At 38.5% G+C, this 17156-nt stretch overlaps 1 protein-coding gene across 8 annotated transcripts in view; it reads right to left on the bottom strand.

Annotated features, from left to right (window-relative positions):
• Positions 1-17156, bottom strand: part of Zc3h13 (zinc finger CCCH-type containing 13) — a 59050-nt gene that overhangs the window by 7230 nt on the left and 34664 nt on the right. For 3 of the 8 annotated variants that reach the window (XM_090342117.1, XM_090342116.1, XM_090342118.1), the window contains exons 11-17: positions 15588-15767; positions 12015-12098; positions 11104-11665; positions 8196-8299; positions 6296-7498; positions 5113-5625; positions 1177-1329 (exon numbers count right to left, since the gene is read on the bottom strand). In XM_090342117.1, coding sequence (XP_090198243.1) covers positions 1177-1329; positions 5113-5625; positions 6296-7498; positions 8196-8299; positions 11104-11665; positions 12015-12098; positions 15588-15767 — 2799 coding nt within the window. The remainder of the gene's footprint in view (positions 1-1176; positions 1330-5112; positions 5626-6295; positions 7499-8195; positions 8300-11103; positions 11666-12014; positions 12099-15587; positions 15768-17156) is intronic. The other 5 variants (XM_090342120.1, XM_090342119.1, XM_090342122.1 and 2 more) reach the window with 5 other exon arrangements.

Below are 17156 nucleotides of genomic sequence, written 5' to 3' on the forward strand. Positions count from 1 at the left end.
TGACGTGCTCAATAACACCCCGTTAAATAATGTTATTTTAAACCAAAAATGTCACGTTCTTAAAAATTTTTTCCATAAAAACTAGTATTTAGAATAATTGAAAAACACAAGCAAAAAATATCTTCCCACCAAAAGAAAACAGGTAAACTAGCCCACACCTATGAATAACTCATTTAAATTACATGGAAGACTCTTAGAAGATCTCCATTATTTCACAAAGACTAAATCTGGTGTTTTGAAATCTGGTACCAAAATTCTACTTTAACCCTTGCGCTAAGGGTTAAGTCTAGGAGACTATTTAGTTTATGTTTCTGCATACACATATATAAACAAGTAACTCATTATTTTCTTTTAAGAATCTGATACCAAGAGCAAATAATCCATTAAGAATGAATATTTACATATGTATTTCTACTCAGAAACACTTACTACCAGAAAAGGACAAAGAAAAAAAAATCACACATAACTTCTACATTAGTAGAAAAAACTGTGAGAGAAAATGTAAAAAATAAATAAATAAAAATATTTTACATAACCAAATCAAGCAAAGATCCTCATTATGATAGAAAATATGCCTGAACAATCAGATGCTAAGATTAATCAGTGACAACATCAAGGGGTAGTACTTCATGCTCTAGAAGTAAATATTTCTAATTTAGAGAATTGGGGGAAATAGTGTTGGCATGAGATTTCAGCTACATATATTTCTGAATACCTATTTCAAAAGTAGGGCTTATGTTACAAAAGCTCAAGACAGAACTCAGGCCCATGTACAAGCTCTGTGAGATCAGCACCAAAAAAATGTAAGTAAGTAAACAAATAAATAAATAAATAAAACGTTGGTTGGTTGTACCACATTTTGTGAAACACAGCAGTTACTATCTACCTCCACGTCAAATGCTAGTAGGAAATCAGTATTTGGTTAGATTCTAGGTCATGTATTATGAATCTTAAAACTCACAAAGGAAATCTTAGAATTTTGCTCTTTTCAAATAAGGCTCTTTCATAGTCAATATATACTTCAAAATGAATAGACTCATAGGGTAGAATTTCTTTATACTGACTGTTCAATCTTAAATTGTAATAAAAAATACCACATGTGTATATTAATACTAACAGCATAAAAGGGAACCTAGGATACAGATTTTATGTTCAGTCACCACTGCAAACCATTACCTGGCATTTTCTCCTCATCCTGCTGGTCTTCTCTCTTTTCTGCATCACCAGCCAGAATTTCATCTAGTTCATCATCACTGATTGGCTCATACCCTTCTCCAGCACCAGATCCTAATGAACGTGCATCATCTAATTTGGACTCGTCATCTCCTGCTAAATAGACATCAACTTCATGTTAAAGACTACAAATATATTTCTTGATAAAGTACATTTCAATAGTTGACTGTAAAACTTCAGAAAATCTAACTTCAAAGGCTCCAACTATTTCTTCATTGAAATACATAAATCTTGTAACTATATTTTAAGAATGCATTTTAAACTTAAATCTTGGCTGATGAAAACTTTCCTATGAATAAGGTAAAAAAATATAGACATGTCATTATGTCTTCCCCTAATTCTCAATTCCTCTTCTCCGCTCAATTGTTTTCCTTTAAATGATGAATGCAATTTAAAAAACAATGTTATAAAATACTTAAAAGTATTATTCAGCTGGGTGCTGGTGGCTCACCCTGTAATCTATTAAGCTATTCAGGAGGCTGAGATCTGAGGATCCATATTCAAAGCCAGCCCAAATAGGAAAGTGCATGAGATTCTTATCTTCAATTAACTACTAAAACAGCCAGAAGTGGAGTTGAGGGCTCAAGTGGTTGAGTGCTAGCCTTGAGCAAAAAAGTTCAAGAAAAAAACCTAGCCCCAGGGCTGGGAGTTTGGCCTAGTGGTAGAACGCTTGCCTAGCATGCACGAAGACCCAGGTTCAAATCTTGGGCACCACATACGTAGAAAAAACCTGGAAGTGGTGCTGAGGCTCAAGGGTAGAGCTCTAGCCTTGAGAAAAAAAATTCCAAGAACAGCACTCAGGCCCTGAGTTCAAACCCAAGACTGGTAAAAACAAACAAACCAACCAACCAACCAAGCCCCAGGACCAGCATAAAAACAAGACAACTTTGGTACCAATAGTGTTTTGCTTCTTTATCAACTTTTCTTGTTATTTAACTAAACTTTAATTGTCAATCTAATGCTCAAACTATAGAATATTATAGAATATGTCTAATCAACCAACCAACCTTCCTTCCTTTTCTTTCTTTCTCTCCTTCCTTCCTTCCTTCTCCCCCCCCTCTCTTTCTTGTCCTGGGGCTTGAACTCAATGCCAGGGCACTGTCCCTGAGCTTCTTTTTGCTCAAGGCTAGCACTCTACCATTTGAGCACAGCACCACTCTGGCTTTTCTGCCTACTTGATACTGAGGAATCAAATCCCGAGCTTCATGCATACTAGGCAAGCACTCTACCACTAAGCCACATTCCCAGCCCTTATGCCTAATATTTCTAATCATTTCTATCTACATTATCTTAGGAAGCCTATAAATTTTTTTGCTGAAATTATAATAGTACACTTATAGGTATAAATCTGTAGAAAATACAATATAAGGCTGTAGAATATTTCTAATCATTCTAACAAATTTTTGTTTTATTTAATTCTTGTAGTAGTAATCTCTCTACATCCCTATCAATTCATATCTAAGGTAATCAGTTTTACTACCTTTGCTATACAAATATAAGTCTAAACATGAATGATCATAAGATTTATTTATTTTTGCCAGTCCTGTGGCTTGAACTCAAGGCCTAGGCACTGTCCTTGGACACATTTTGCTCAAGGCTAGCCCTGCCACTTGAGCCACAGCACCACTTCCAGCTTTTTCTGAGTAGGTGGTACTGAGGAATCGAACCCAGAGCTTCGTACATTCTAGGCAAGCACTCTACCACTAGGCTATGCTCCCAGCCCTGGACATAAGATTTTTATATTTTCAATTTAACCAGCTTATTTTCCTTCTCTATGTGGATAAAAATACCACTAAGCCACATTCCTAGCCCCGTGGCTAGTGATTTAAGAATATTTATTCTTTACATTGAGATGAAAATGTAATGTGAAAGAGGCAGAGGTAGTAATGTCTTTGTCAGTCAGACAGGAAAATCTATGTAATGGATGGCATTCTATGTCATCTAATTACATGATCAGGAGATATAAGGATCCACAAAAATTTTTACTACAGGCCAAATGCTATTATGTGGCATATCAAAAATAAAAAAATCTTAGAGGTTCAAATCAGAGAGGTTATGTCACAACGATGTTGTAAGTGCTAGAAGAATAACTTCAGAGTCCCAGTGAGGTAGAATTTCTCGAAAGATTTTCAGAGGAGCCATACTTCCTATTAATCTTGGCTGTAATTCACCAAGGAATAAGATGGGGGGAATGCATACAAACAATACATTTGCATTTATCAACCACTGACTGTACTCTTACTTTGAAGCCTTGATAAACTGATGAAAAGCTACAGTTCCTAAAAATGAATGGAAAAAAAAATCATAGAAAATCCTAATACAGTATACGGATACTATAAAAGATGCACAAACAAGGTGCTATGGGAAGTTGACGGAGTATCTTTAGCAGAGAAGGCTTCACAGAAGCAAGTACAGCATGTACTAAAATCTAAAGTTTCAATAAAAAAAAGAAATAATAAAAATGAAAATGAAGAAACAAAATGAAAGAAACAAAGAATGACAAGAGAATGAAATGGCCAGATTAGTTGTCCAAAAGACTAATGGTAAGTCTTCTGTGACTCAGTAGCACATAAAAGTATTTTTTTATTTGTCATATGATAGTTTTTGGTCTAATTCACTGTATTAAAAGTAGACCCTTATATCTTTTGGTAGATACCAATAGATGCCCCAATGGGCCATCTATTATATATATATATATATATATTTTTTTTTTCCATTTGACTTGACAAAAGGCAATTCTACCTCAGTTTCTTTCATATTACATTTTCATCTCAATTTGAGCATAAATAGGATGAACTCATGAGCCATGGTTATAAAGGAGATAAAACCTTGGGGGCATAACTGAACATAATTAATCACTGTAATAGTTTTCTGGTAACTGGATTCAGTCTGGTCCAGTGGGAGTGAAGGATGGAAAGCAGAGGCAGTGAGGTGAGGCACTAGAGAGCAGACTGGCTCCGCCTGGCCTGAGGGCTCACACGGGCTTCTCTCTGTGTTCTTGTTCAAAGAGTAGGGAGTGCCAGCAGGATTTCAATCTGCCATTAAATGGTTTCAATTATTATTCTATACTTGTTCTCAATTGCTCTACTAAAGAGGAACCACTAGACAGAATCTAACAATATTTGACCTCAATGAAATAAGGAGTTACTCAATTTCTGTGATTTTACTTTTGAGACAGATACCGTGTAGCTTCTGTATAGCTTAGGCTGGCCTCAAACTCAAGATTCTCCTGCCTCAGCAGGATTTTACAGTGTCAGAATTACTGCACATGCAGTATGTCCATCTGATTTTATTTTTAAAAAAGATGTGAAGGTTATTATTTAACAGCTATAGTCACTGCAAGTAAGCAATCTTTTGTTTCAATAGTTAGGCATTAAGAAAACTACTCCTACCATTCCTCCCCACCCCCCACTTCTCTCTCTCTCATGGGGCTTAAACTCTGGGCCTGGGCACTGTCCCTGAGCTCTTCAGCTTAAGGCGAGTGCTCTACCACTTGAGCCACAGCACGGCTTTTGGTTTTCCTGTGGCTAATTGGAGATGAATCTCATGGACTTTAGTGCCCAGGCTGGTTTTGAACTACGATCCTCAGATCTTAGCCTCTTGAGTAGCTAGGATTACAGGCATGAGCCACTGGCACTCAGCTCCTACCATTTATTTCAATCACTACTTTTCATATTTCATTATTAGACTTATTTGAATGGTTTGCACTGAAAATACTGAAGGAACACTTTTCCTTTTTTAAAATATCATAGGCTTCTTCCTTATGAATCTTTGTAAAGGAATAGAGTCAATTTGCCTAATGGATAGCTTTTCAAAACAAGTATTTGTTCCTCATGAAACTGGACAAGGAGAGAGCTGTGTAACAGGGTATGCACTCACCTTCCACACTCTCCGTTCTCTCGGCTTTAGTTGTATCATCGAAGCCCTGGGCAGACCCCACATCTTTATCCATTCTTTCTTTATCCAAGGCTACAGAATCTCTGGAACCGCCATCTAGGTCTCTTTCATGTTCACTCTCCAGTTTTGTTTCACTGCGCTTCACAGACTCTATTTGAGAATTCTCAAAAGTTCTATCTCTATCTCGGTCCCTTTCCATAGAGTCAGGAATTAATCTTTCTCTTTCCCTGTCCAAGTCTCTCCTTTTGTCCCGTTCTCTCTCCCGTTCCCGCAGTCTCTCCCGATCTCGGTTCCGTGACCAATCTTTATCGGCTTCTCGGTCCCATTCTCTCTGCCGTGTATCTCTCCTCTCTCTCTCCCGATCTCTGTCATGCTCATATCGATCCCGTTCTTGAAGTCTGTCTCTACTATCAAATGACCCAGACCTTGAATGGACTTGCCGATCAGATTCAGGAGAACTTCTTCTTGAACTATGGCTTCTTGAATCCTGACGATCTAAAATAGATACGCCACATCCAAAATTAACATATAACAAAATAGAAATAAAATGCTTAGTTTTTAGGATTCTTTAAAAGTTATAATTTATCTTCCGTTCTACATATATTGTTAACATTTTCTTTGTGTACTATCCTGCATATTTGTACATTCTACATTTCCTCTCCCTCTTTCTCTTTTCGCTATCTCTATGTAACTTTGAGGAAAGGGTTACAGGTCTAAAAATGTTAAAGTAAGTTTTATAAGACTTATAAGACTTGTCTATTTCTACCACAGGCCCCAAACATCTTAGTAAATATATAAATATACTAGGCATTAGTAGAACTAATTAGTTAAAAAAAATCTCTTCCTTTTCTGATTTTCTGTGTACAAAAATGTCAGTATTGAATTTAGGAATGTTAAAATTGCAGGCATAGATACGGTACATGAATACATGAATACAAACCTTTTAACAAGACACATCACAATAAGCCTAATATTAACCTATTAACACTTCTGAATGAACCTCTACTATGAAGTTGGTAGCAAAGTCGTAACAAGTGAGATTTTAATGGCATGGCTAAACTTTTTTTAAAGTCTCATAAAACTTAGGGTATAGTTTATAAAATAACCGTTTTGGTGTTTCATTTGGATAAAACATATAGCATAGGAAACACAATTCAACTATTACCTGAAGAAGTACTCCGACTGGGTTCTCCACGCTTCAACTGATCAATCCTAGATTTTCTCTCTCCTGTGACCTCCAGGCTCTTTGTTTTTTCTCTGTCTCTCGAGCCACTATGCAGCACTCTCTTCCGACCACTCTGGTCGTCCCCACTTCGATGGGCAGAATCATTGGACGGGGAGCGCAGACGGCCAGAGGTGTGACTCCGGTTACTCCGGTTGCTCCCGAGGCTGCTGCTCCTCTTCTGATCCACCAGCTTGCGGTGTGGTGTGTCCTCTATAGTCACATGAGGAGCCTCTACTTTTTCCACTCGTGTCCTGTGGCATTTTCTATGCGAGTCTTCACCAGCAAAAGTAGTACTGCCAGTGGAGGGGGTGGCAGAGGTGGGCGGAGGTGTGGCGGAGGTGGCAGCAGTAACAGTGGTGGAGGTGAGCGCCACTGCTGCAGTGGTGGCAGTGGACACAGGAGGTGGAGGAGGGAGAAGAGAAGACAGAGGGGAAGGGGTACTAGCCACGGTGGCAGTGGTGACCGTGTGTTCTGATTCCATCACCTCTGTTCGGTCAGGCACATCCTCATCAGACCAGTCACTAAATGCGGTATCTTCCTTCTTCAGGGAGTCCTCTAGTAGGCCATCCTTATCACTAGAAATCTCAACCAGGTCCTCTTTGGTTGTCATAGGGGGAGTCCGTGGACCTCTTTTCTTCTTACTTTGCTGGGTGGCCTCTTCATCGGAAATATCAGAATCACCTTTGGATCTTTTGCGTTTTTTCTCCGTGTTTTTCTTCTTCTGCCCTTTTTTAGGTGAAAAGACTTGACCATCTTCAGATGTTGCTTCAGTATTGCCCCTCTCTATTCCAGCATCATCCTCTTTCTTTTTCTTAATAGGTTTCTTCTGAGGCTTCGCTTTTTTCTTGCTTTCATCATGGGCTCGATCAGCCAGCTCACGATCTTCACCCTGGTGATGGCCTACCATGTCCTGGGCACGGGCTCTTGAGTTCTCTGTGACATCTGTCTGCTCTCTCTGTCGATCGACAGAAGAAACCTTGTCTTTCAATTCTTGCTCTTCATAGCGCCTCGAACTTTCCTTTCTTTCTGGCTTACGGTCCTCTTCTTTCCATCTACCCTGCCTGTCTTCTGTAAGATGTGACGGGCTGAGAGAACGAGATTCTTGAGGTCGTACAACCTGGCTCAAGAGTCTGTGCTTTTCATCTATATCAAAAGATAACAAGTAACCATATCTTTACTAGATTAGCAATAGAGCATATGTCACTGAAATAATACTAAGGTAGTCAGTCTCTCTCTGTTTTTAATTATCTCAGTAAAAATAAAAAAATAGGAGCTGGGAGTTTGGCTTAGTGGTAGAGTGCTTGCCTAGCATGCACGAGGACCCGGGTTCGACTCCTTGGTACCACATACATAGAAAAAGCCAGAAGTGGGAGTAAGAATTTTTTGGACCTGCGCCACGAGTGTGGCCTAGTGGTACAGTGCTTGCCTTGCACTCACAAAGCATTGGTTTCAATTCCTTGGTACCACATACACAGAAAAAGCAAGATGTGGTGCTGTGGCTCAAATGGTAAAAGTGCTAACCTTGAGAAAGCTCAAGGACAGTGCTCAGGCCCTGAGTTCAAGCCCTAGGACTGGAAAAAAATTTTTTTTTCTTTGGGCCTATATGTCCAAGCTGGCTTTTATCAGGAATTCTCAGATTTCAGCCTCATGAGTGGCTAGGATTACAGGTGTGTACCATTGGGACCTGGCTTAAAATGGCATTTGTAACATACATTTTAGTTGTATAGAAAATGTACGGCAACAGTATAGCACAAAATCTATTCAAATTATAAATTATCAGTTGCACAGTCTCATGGTTACAAACGAGTATGATGACAGACACCAAAAAGGGACTACTTACTTTTGTCATCTCCACTGTTGTATGTGTCACTGTCAGGAGAATGTTCACGCCTGCGCTTAGGTGACTGCCGAGGGCTGGCACTTCCTTCATTTCTATAGCGCTTCCTAAATTGGGCAAGTAAATGCAATTTACAAAATGCTGATGGTTGTTTTGCACTAGCATATCTGTACTGTCAGCTGTATCACACAAGACATGTAGTGTCCTTAATAAAATTTTGCTAGAGTTGCAGATTTTAAAACACAAGGTGACATTTATTTCATTATACATATATAGTCACTCAGGTTGAAACTATCAGACTTACTTAAATATTACAAAGAGATAAATAGCAGAGAAATCAATATATTATTGTGCTTTCTGATATGAACCTTCAATTTTACATTCTTATGCTTTATGCTAGGACGGAGAAAATCTGGCGTTTTTGGAGTCCAACAGTTGTTAAGTTCTACTTACAATCACATTACTTATTATATAACTTTAGATAAGGTTCCTTAAAGTCATAGAACCTTAGCTTTCTCCTCTGAAAGTGGGGGAGAAGATGAAAGTCCTTTTCTCTTTTTTAAACTTTATAAGATAATCTTTATAGCTTATATAAACAAGATGATTTTTAAATTATTTTAAAATCTAGATCAAGTTTGGGCATTCCACTATATTAAAAATAAAAGAAAGTTCCATCTTCTGCAGGGGAGAACTCTTTTCTATCAAAGTGTGCTGTTTAAACATTCGTGCTTTGTTCTGGCGGCTTGGTTCTCATCTGGAGAAAGAGGAACTGAATTTCTTTGGGATACAAAAGGATTTTTGAAATGTAAGGTTTGTCTTTAATGGGGTTCTTTTCAAGATGGAATTTTGACATGCCCCAGATCGTTCAAGAAATAGCAGAGGGTATGGGCATATTTAGAGATTATTTGTGCACCTTTAGTCTTATTTCAAAATCACCTAATGTAAATATATTTTACCCTGTTCAAACAAGCTGATCAGGAGCAGATTGCAACCTGAGCTCAACCAATCTGAGCAGAGGGGCAGGGCCTGCCCTGTTAAGAATAAATAGGGGAGCAACCTGCCTGATCTGTATGCTTGATTGCCAGGCTGGGGCTGATGCTGCATTCTTCTGGAGAAGTAAATTTTGCCTTGCTGAGATAATCCTTCATTTTTTAAAATCTATCATTATGACTCCTGGGGCTCTTGGAGAACAATTCGTAACATACAACACACATACCACAATGATTTTAGGCCACAGACTGAATGTCACAATGCCAAGGGTATTCTTTCCTTGACTAATCCAAACGCTCAGAAAAGTTTTGTGTCAACTGGTATCTTCCCTGAGAAGTCTGGTAAGAGCCAGTGTATTTTCTAAGTTTGGTTTTTCTGTTTTTAATTTGAACCATGGCTAAAATGAAATATTGAGTTTATAGTATTCAATGTTCACACCTCTGACTGACTTGAATGCAATGAAACTGATGACTAAATGAGATTTCGTACAAATAAAAGAGAGCATGAAGGGGAAGAAGAGGAAGGAAGGAAAGAAAGAAGGAAGGGAGGAAGGGAGGGAGGGAGGGAGGGAGGGAGGGAGGGAGGGAGGGAGGGAGGAGTTAGAAGGAAAAGGGGGGAAGAGGAGGGGAGAATGGGAGGAGGAGGAAGAGCAGGAGGGGAAGGAGCAGGAGGAGCAGAAGGAGCAGAAGGAGCAGGAGGAGCGGAAGGAGCGGAAGGAGCAGGAACACAGCAGGAATAGCAGCAGCAGCAGCAGCAGCAGCAGCAGCAGCAGCAGCAGCAGCAGCAGCAGCAGCACAGGAAGTCTTAAGCTCTCTGGAAGGGCCAGGAGTTTGGGATAGTGGTGGAGTGCTTGCTTGGCATGCATGAAGACACAGGATTGATTCTTCAGTACTACATACACAGAAAAAACTGGAAGTGATGCTGTGGCTTGAATGGTAGAGTGCCAGCCTTGAAAAAGCCAAACAGTGCTCAGGCCCTAAGTTCAAGCCCCAGGGCTGGCAAAAAAAAAAAAAAAAAAAGGATTTCAGAATTAAAAGTTCAGCAAAGAAAGGGCTGCTAGGCTGACAGGTAGAACCCTGGACAAACTTTTTCACCATTTGGAGAACCCCTTCTGAGACTGGAACTAATACAAAGGGGAATTGGGAAGAGATACCATTCCTAATTGTTTGTTTCAAAATCAAGATAAACGCATATAATTCAGCAAATCTGTCATTTTGGCTAGAGAGAAAAAAATTCCTTCAGATATATTACACAGAACATATGTTTGGCCTTAATAACCTACTGTACCTCCACAGTGAGAGATAGGTCACTTCTATACCTCTCATTTTCTTCCAGCTATGTTTTAAGGATTTTAAGGATTCTCTCAGTTTCTAAAACACTGTGAATGTCTGCTGTACCTTAGAGGTGGTAATGACATAAGTAAAGGCACAGAAAACATGGGAACCACAGGGCAGTAACCCTTAGTGACTAAGTCAACATCAACTAGTTTGAAGGGGATGTGACAGCACACACACAAAGTTCACTATCACATTTACATTTGATTCCTGTGAAGAAAAAGTTTGCAGTAGTCAAGAAAGCTTACTTGTCATATTTGGGTGTGGTGGCATGTGTCTGTGATTCCAGCTGCTTGGAAGGTGGGGAGAGGAGGACGCCAAGGTGGAAGCTAGCTTACCTCAAATGGCAAAGTGTATGCCTAGCACAATGACCAGGCTCCGTGACCACACTGGCCCTTTTTTCATTGAACATTGTCTTGGCTACGTTATAGCAACCTAAAATGGACTTGTGGATTATGTACAGCCCCTGGAGTCAGCAACAGAATTAAAAAATTATTTTTTCTAGGCAAGGAAAAACCCTTTAAACACACATTTTTGAATTTATGCTGAAATATAACTTTTAAAAAATGACCGGAAGTCATTCTTACTTTGATTTCCTCTCGTCATGTCCATCTCTGGGATTCCTATCTTCTCGGATATCTTCTCGCTTGTCTCTGCGGTCATCCCGTCCCTTGTCTTTGTCTTCCCACTCCCTTTGACGTTCCCGTTCCTTATCCCTTTCTCTTGCTCTTTCTCGTTCCCGCTCTCGTTCTCTCTCTCTCTCCCGATCTCGCTCTCTCTCCCTTTCCCTTTCTTCTCTCTCCCGCTCCCTTTCTTTTTCCCTGTCTCGTTCCCTCTCTCTTTCTCTCTCTCGATCATGGTCACGATCTCGCTCTCGTTCACGGTCTCTCTCTTTTTCCCTTTCTCTTTCTCGCTCCCGTTCTCTGGCCCGTTCTCTTTCTAGCTCTCTTTCCTTTTCTCTTTCTCGATCTCGTTCACGTTCTCTCTCTCTCTCCCGCTCTCTGTCTCGCTCTCGCTCCCTATCTCTGTCCCTAGCTCTGTCATCTCTTCTATCATCCACTCTGTCTACTCTTCGCTCCTCTCTTCTTTCATCACGCTCAAGCTCGTCATTTCTCCCCTGATGTCGTATTGGTGAGCTTGGTCTTTGATCTACAATGAAAATCAAGTTTTGTGAGTGATAATTTGGCATATAATCTCTAAGTAAGACAGCATGGCAAATCTTAAAAATTTTATCTGAATATAGGGTCACTTTGGCAACAAATTATAAATCTGCTACTATATTTAATTTTAATGTAATAATCAAATAACAATCACCCCTAGACCTTAAAAAATGTTTGCTCAGACAATTTTCTTTTCCCCTCTTAACTAGCATGTGTTTTGCTCCCCATTAGCCCCTCCCCCTCCCACTGATCCACCTTTGATCTTCCTCTGCATGCTCCAGTCTACCCTACTCCAGCCCACTGCTCCAACCCCACTTTCTGCCATCTCTACCCTTCACCTCTGATCTTCTCTGTCCCCCCAGCAGGACCTGAGAACACTGGTGGCAAAGGATAGGGGCAGCAGGAGGTGTAGAACATAGGAGCTGAAGGAAAAAAAAAATTTCCCTCGTAAGTCACACCTCTAATTTCAGGCCAAATCATATACACATGAAAGTGCAGTGATTATATGTGAAAAATATGGAACAAAACATATGTCAAAAGTGTGGCTGCAACGATCAATCTCTTATCACACGTTAGAATTAAGGGCACTGTTGTCTAACAATTGTAGAACAATCGAATGTAAAAAGTATCTGTATTAGTACAAACGTATAATGAATAACTATTAATAATAGTAACCGATAATCTCATCACTTTTTTTTCAGTCTACACAAGAATCACATAAACACAGAGAAAAAGACCAGATGCCTGGATGAACAAGAATTCAATCTAAGATAAAGAAAAAAAATGTGTAAGATCCCCAAACTTTTCGAAGCAGCAGCCATTTTTGACAGCTACTCTAATATGATCTACACTACTGTTACTCATAGTTTCACTCTATAATGTATACTGGTTAATTGATAAATCATATTTTAGTATGTTCCATAGTTATTAATTGAAATATCTAACATCCATTTATTATAAAGAATTTTAGACTATTTCTAGGGAAGTATTTAATAAAGTAACTTGAACTTCCTTTCCTTATCACTGGTGAAAAAAAGATACTCCTATTTACTATGCAGAGGTTTTATTTCCAAACAGAAAAGTTTTACGAATTTAAAATCTAAATAATCTTTTCCCTTCCTTACTTCTTAAAAGCATAGAAAGTATGGTTCAGAACGATAGAAATTATGCTTAAAGGTTGTTTTTCTTAAACCTTTTACTTTTACTGAAACCAACATAATTTTTAAATGGTTCTACAGAACATGGAATCCTAGCATGTTAGACACATCCATTTTCTAGATACTGCTTATTGGTGATCATAACCAAGTTCCCTGAAACAAAACCAATACTCTATCTTATAGCAATTCACACATAAAACTTCTGAATATGGGAATACCAGAGGATAAAAGATAAAAATACTGTCACATATAGAACCTTAATTTTCTCAACCAAGATGATGACTTTTATTACCCAAGGGAAATGGAAAGAATATGAATCATGTCACACTAACATCCCCAACCTATCTTCCTCACTATTATCCCCTGCCTCTCTTCAGATACTTCCTTATCTTGATGAATAACACACCAAGCTCTTAATGAATCTCTCATCAGTCCTTTTCCTTCACTTCTTCATACTAATTATGTCATTTCACCACTCCAACCTGATCACAGAATTTATACTACTCTAAATAAAAGCACACACAGTTCTTTCAGTCCTATATATCTGTTTATATTATACCTTTACATGCAAAATGCTTCCTCCATTGATTCTTCTAGCACACATGTATCCTTCAGGACTAAAGATGTCAAGTCTTTTAGTTAAAGCAGCTTTCTTGAAATTCCTCAGAATTGTTTGCTTCTCTATCTTCTCATATAACTTTATGTAACAGTAGCAACTGTTCTACTTCAACTAGACTATTGCCTAGTATATCTAGACTATGAAGGTCAGATTTAAATATCTGAACACATCTCTACAATCAACCTTTATCAGTCACTCTACTGCATGCCATCCTCTAGACACTGTCTTCTTTCATATCCTGAGACACAGAAGGCTATTTCCTATCTCAAGAAACGTGTACCTATTCTTTCTTGCCCATAAACTCAGTTTTATTCTTAAAATGCCAGTTTCCTCTGTAAAGTCATTTTGTTTCTCCCATTGTGTACCTAAGTAACTTTTTCTCAAATTTGTTAACACTCTAAAATGGATTCTCTTATTTTTCCTTTTTAATTCTTTTGGCTTCAGTCCATGTTGGTTTCTCTGACATCTCAAAGAGTCCTTTTGGGGGTGAGAAGACTCTTCACCACCAAGTTATACAAAGACATGAACTATTATATTCTAAGTACCTATCAATGTGCTGATGGGGGTACTCAATACATATTTGGTTACCTCAAAAATATATTTCATTTCAGTCATACAACTAATATTTATTAAAGTGATTATAATGAAATAAAATATACAGATAAGTAGACTGGCACTCAAAAGACCTGAGTTTAGTTCCAGTCTGGAACTTTTCCATAATATTGAAAATGTCTCTTAGTAAAACCTCCAAGATTGTGAAATATGGATTGGCTAACTTTAGCGATATTGTAAGGTTTTCAGGACTACTGTATATGTAATATTATCAGCACTCTTGTGATCACAAGATGAAATCAATCCTACTGCTGAGTTCAAGCCTTAGATAAAGAAAGCTGAACTAGGATAAGAAAATAGGGAAAAAAGTGTCAAGATACAGTATAAAAGAGAAGCTGTCAAAATGCCAGGGAAGAAATTATTTCAGAAACACTGAAAGTAAAAACTCCAGGCCTACCTTTAATTGAGAAAATCCTAATATGTCTTACAACCCAAATGTATTAGGCTTACCTTTAAAAAACTCATCCCCTCTTGTCTGGCTTTATTTATGCTCTCAAAAGTAGATAGTGCCTTAAGAAAGTTTGTTCCTATTACTATTTCAAGAAATAATATTACCTCTTTGATTCAGCCCACACCAACACACCAATATTCATCAAGTGATGACTATTCCAAACTCAGTGCTATAGTAAGCCTTCCTTTAAGAATCAAACCAGTGAGACTTTCCTAAGACTTTTTAAAGTTTGAAGACCCTAATACAGACCTGTGATATAAAGCACATATAATCCTTAAATATTTTCTTATAATTGTGCCTCAAAATTGCTTTAAGACCACAAATGTTGATGGCTCATACCCATAATCCTAGCTACTCAGGAGGCTAAGATGTGAGGACTGCAGTTCAAAGCTAGCCCAAGGAGGAAAGATCATGAGACTCATCTCCAATTAACCCCTCTAAAAAAACACAGGGATGGAGTTGTGGCTGAAAGTGGTAGAGTGCATCTTGAGCAAAGAAGCTTCCTTAGGCCCTGAATTCAAGCCCCATGACCAACAGGGGGGAAAATGATTTAAGAGATCATATAACAGATTAACCAAAAATCTTTAGCTTGAGACAAACAAGAGTACAAAATTAGTTAAAGCAAATACTATATATTCTTAGAAGAAAATATGAAAACATTACACTCAACAATCCCCAGACTATCACCATTTTTCTCCAGCTCTTATCTGACAGTCCCTAGAAAATTACTGATTTTAAACTATTAAACTAGTCACAGCTAGTTTGGTGAGTAGCATTATCTTTCCTGAATCAGAACTTCCTGGATTTGTACTGTATCATCATTTATGTATTTTATAAAGAGTTTTGACCTATTTGGTTAAGACGGGAAGAATAGTAGGGCATATTCCAGTTCTCAAACTCCATTATTGGTAGCTATTTACATAATCATTCCTATACCACATGGACAAAGATTTATGTGAACGAACACAACAGTCTCAAATATCCTAAAGGATATTTGGCATTATAAAGTAAACTGATATCTGCTTAAAAAACAATTCCCTTGGCTGAAGTTAATAAAATTCTGTTGACAAACCTCTTTCTCTATTGTCCCGCCGGTCTCTCTCTCCATGTCTTCTCTCAAAGGAAGAATCTCTGTTGTCTCTTTCAGGGTATCTGTCTCTTTCAGGATAGCTACTTCGAGTTTCCCAGCTGTCATGATAGTTGCTACTACTACTGTGACTATCAATTTGAGAACCTCTTGTGCCTCGACTTCCTAAACAAAGGATATTCAAACTTTAACAAATACTTTCTTCAACTAGGTTTCATTAGTCATACTCTTTTCTCCCAAAATAGCATTATTACTACTATTTTTTAAATTCCCAAATGTGGTAATCGTTGTTGAAAAGAATATTAAGCATAACACCAGAATATCCAAGTTTGTCTAATGACTAACTAGAATAAACCAAGTCCCAGTTTTTGCTATCTGTAAGAAATTCATGGCCTGGGAGTGTGACTCAAGTGACCTAGCGCTTTTCTTAGTAAACATTAGGCTAACAGCTCAAATTCTAAAACTATGAAGAAAAGAAAATTAGAAAGTCATATAATGACAACATAAAGCAATATTTAACCTTCAAAACAACAAAACAAAAATAAACCTATTTATTCACAGAAAAAGTAATGTAAAAAATGAAAAAAATATGGATATGCTCTACTGCTTTAATTGCTGTTATAGTGAATGATTTCACTATAAAACCAAGGTAAGTCAGATGCCAATGGTTCATGCCTATAACTCTAGCTAATCAGAAAGCTAAGATGGGAAGCTCTCAATTTGTAGCCATCCTGAGCAGGAAAATGTGGGAAACTCTGTATCCCCAATTAGCCACTAAAAAGGAAGTGGAGCTGTGGCTAAGTAGTAGAGTTAAGCCTTGAGCAAAAAAACCTAGAGGGCTGACCAGACTCAGAGCTTTCTAGCCCTCATCTTGGCAGCAAAACAAAGTAACAACCAAAAAAAAGAAAAATAAGAGAGAGAGAGAGAGAGAGAGAGAGAGAGAGAGAGAGAGAGAGAGAGAGAGAGAGAGAGAGAGGGAGGGAGGGAGGGAGGGAGGGGGAGGGAGGGGGAGGGAGGGAGAGGGAGAGAGAGAGAGAGAGAGAGAGAGAGAGAGAGAGAGAGAGAGAGAGAGAGAGAGAGAGAGAGAGAGAGAGAGAGAGAGGGAGAGGGAGGGAGAGAGAGGGAGGGAGAGAGAGAGAGGGAGGGAGGGAGGGCAGGCAAGGTAAGCACTCAAGAGGTAAACATGTAGAACACTGCAGTTCAAAGCCAGGAAAGCATCTCCATAATAACCATCAAAAAGTAGGGTCAGAGACATTGCTCAAATAGTAGAATCAGCCCAGCAAGGTCCTGAGTTCAAATCTGACCAAGGAGGGCAAAGATAATTTGGCAAAATGAAGTGTTATTTGAAATGTTTTATTGAAAGATGTAGGGAAAAGATGAAGGGAAAGATGTAGGGAAAAGATCTTTAAATGTAACAGACTTCAATGTGCAAGTACCCATATGCCTTTCAGTGGTGAAAAGTCAAATCAATCATGGCAGAAGTGTACCATGAAATAGTATTCAGCAGTAACAAGGAATACACTACTGAAATACAGGCAACTTGGATGAATCCAA

The sequence above is a fragment of the Megascapheus bottae genome, chromosome 11 (genome assembly GCF_031878675.1).
Source record: "Megascapheus bottae isolate mThoBot1 chromosome 11, mThoBot2.hap1, whole genome shotgun sequence".
NCBI classification, from domain to species: Eukaryota; Metazoa; Chordata; class Mammalia; order Rodentia; family Geomyidae; genus Megascapheus; species Megascapheus bottae.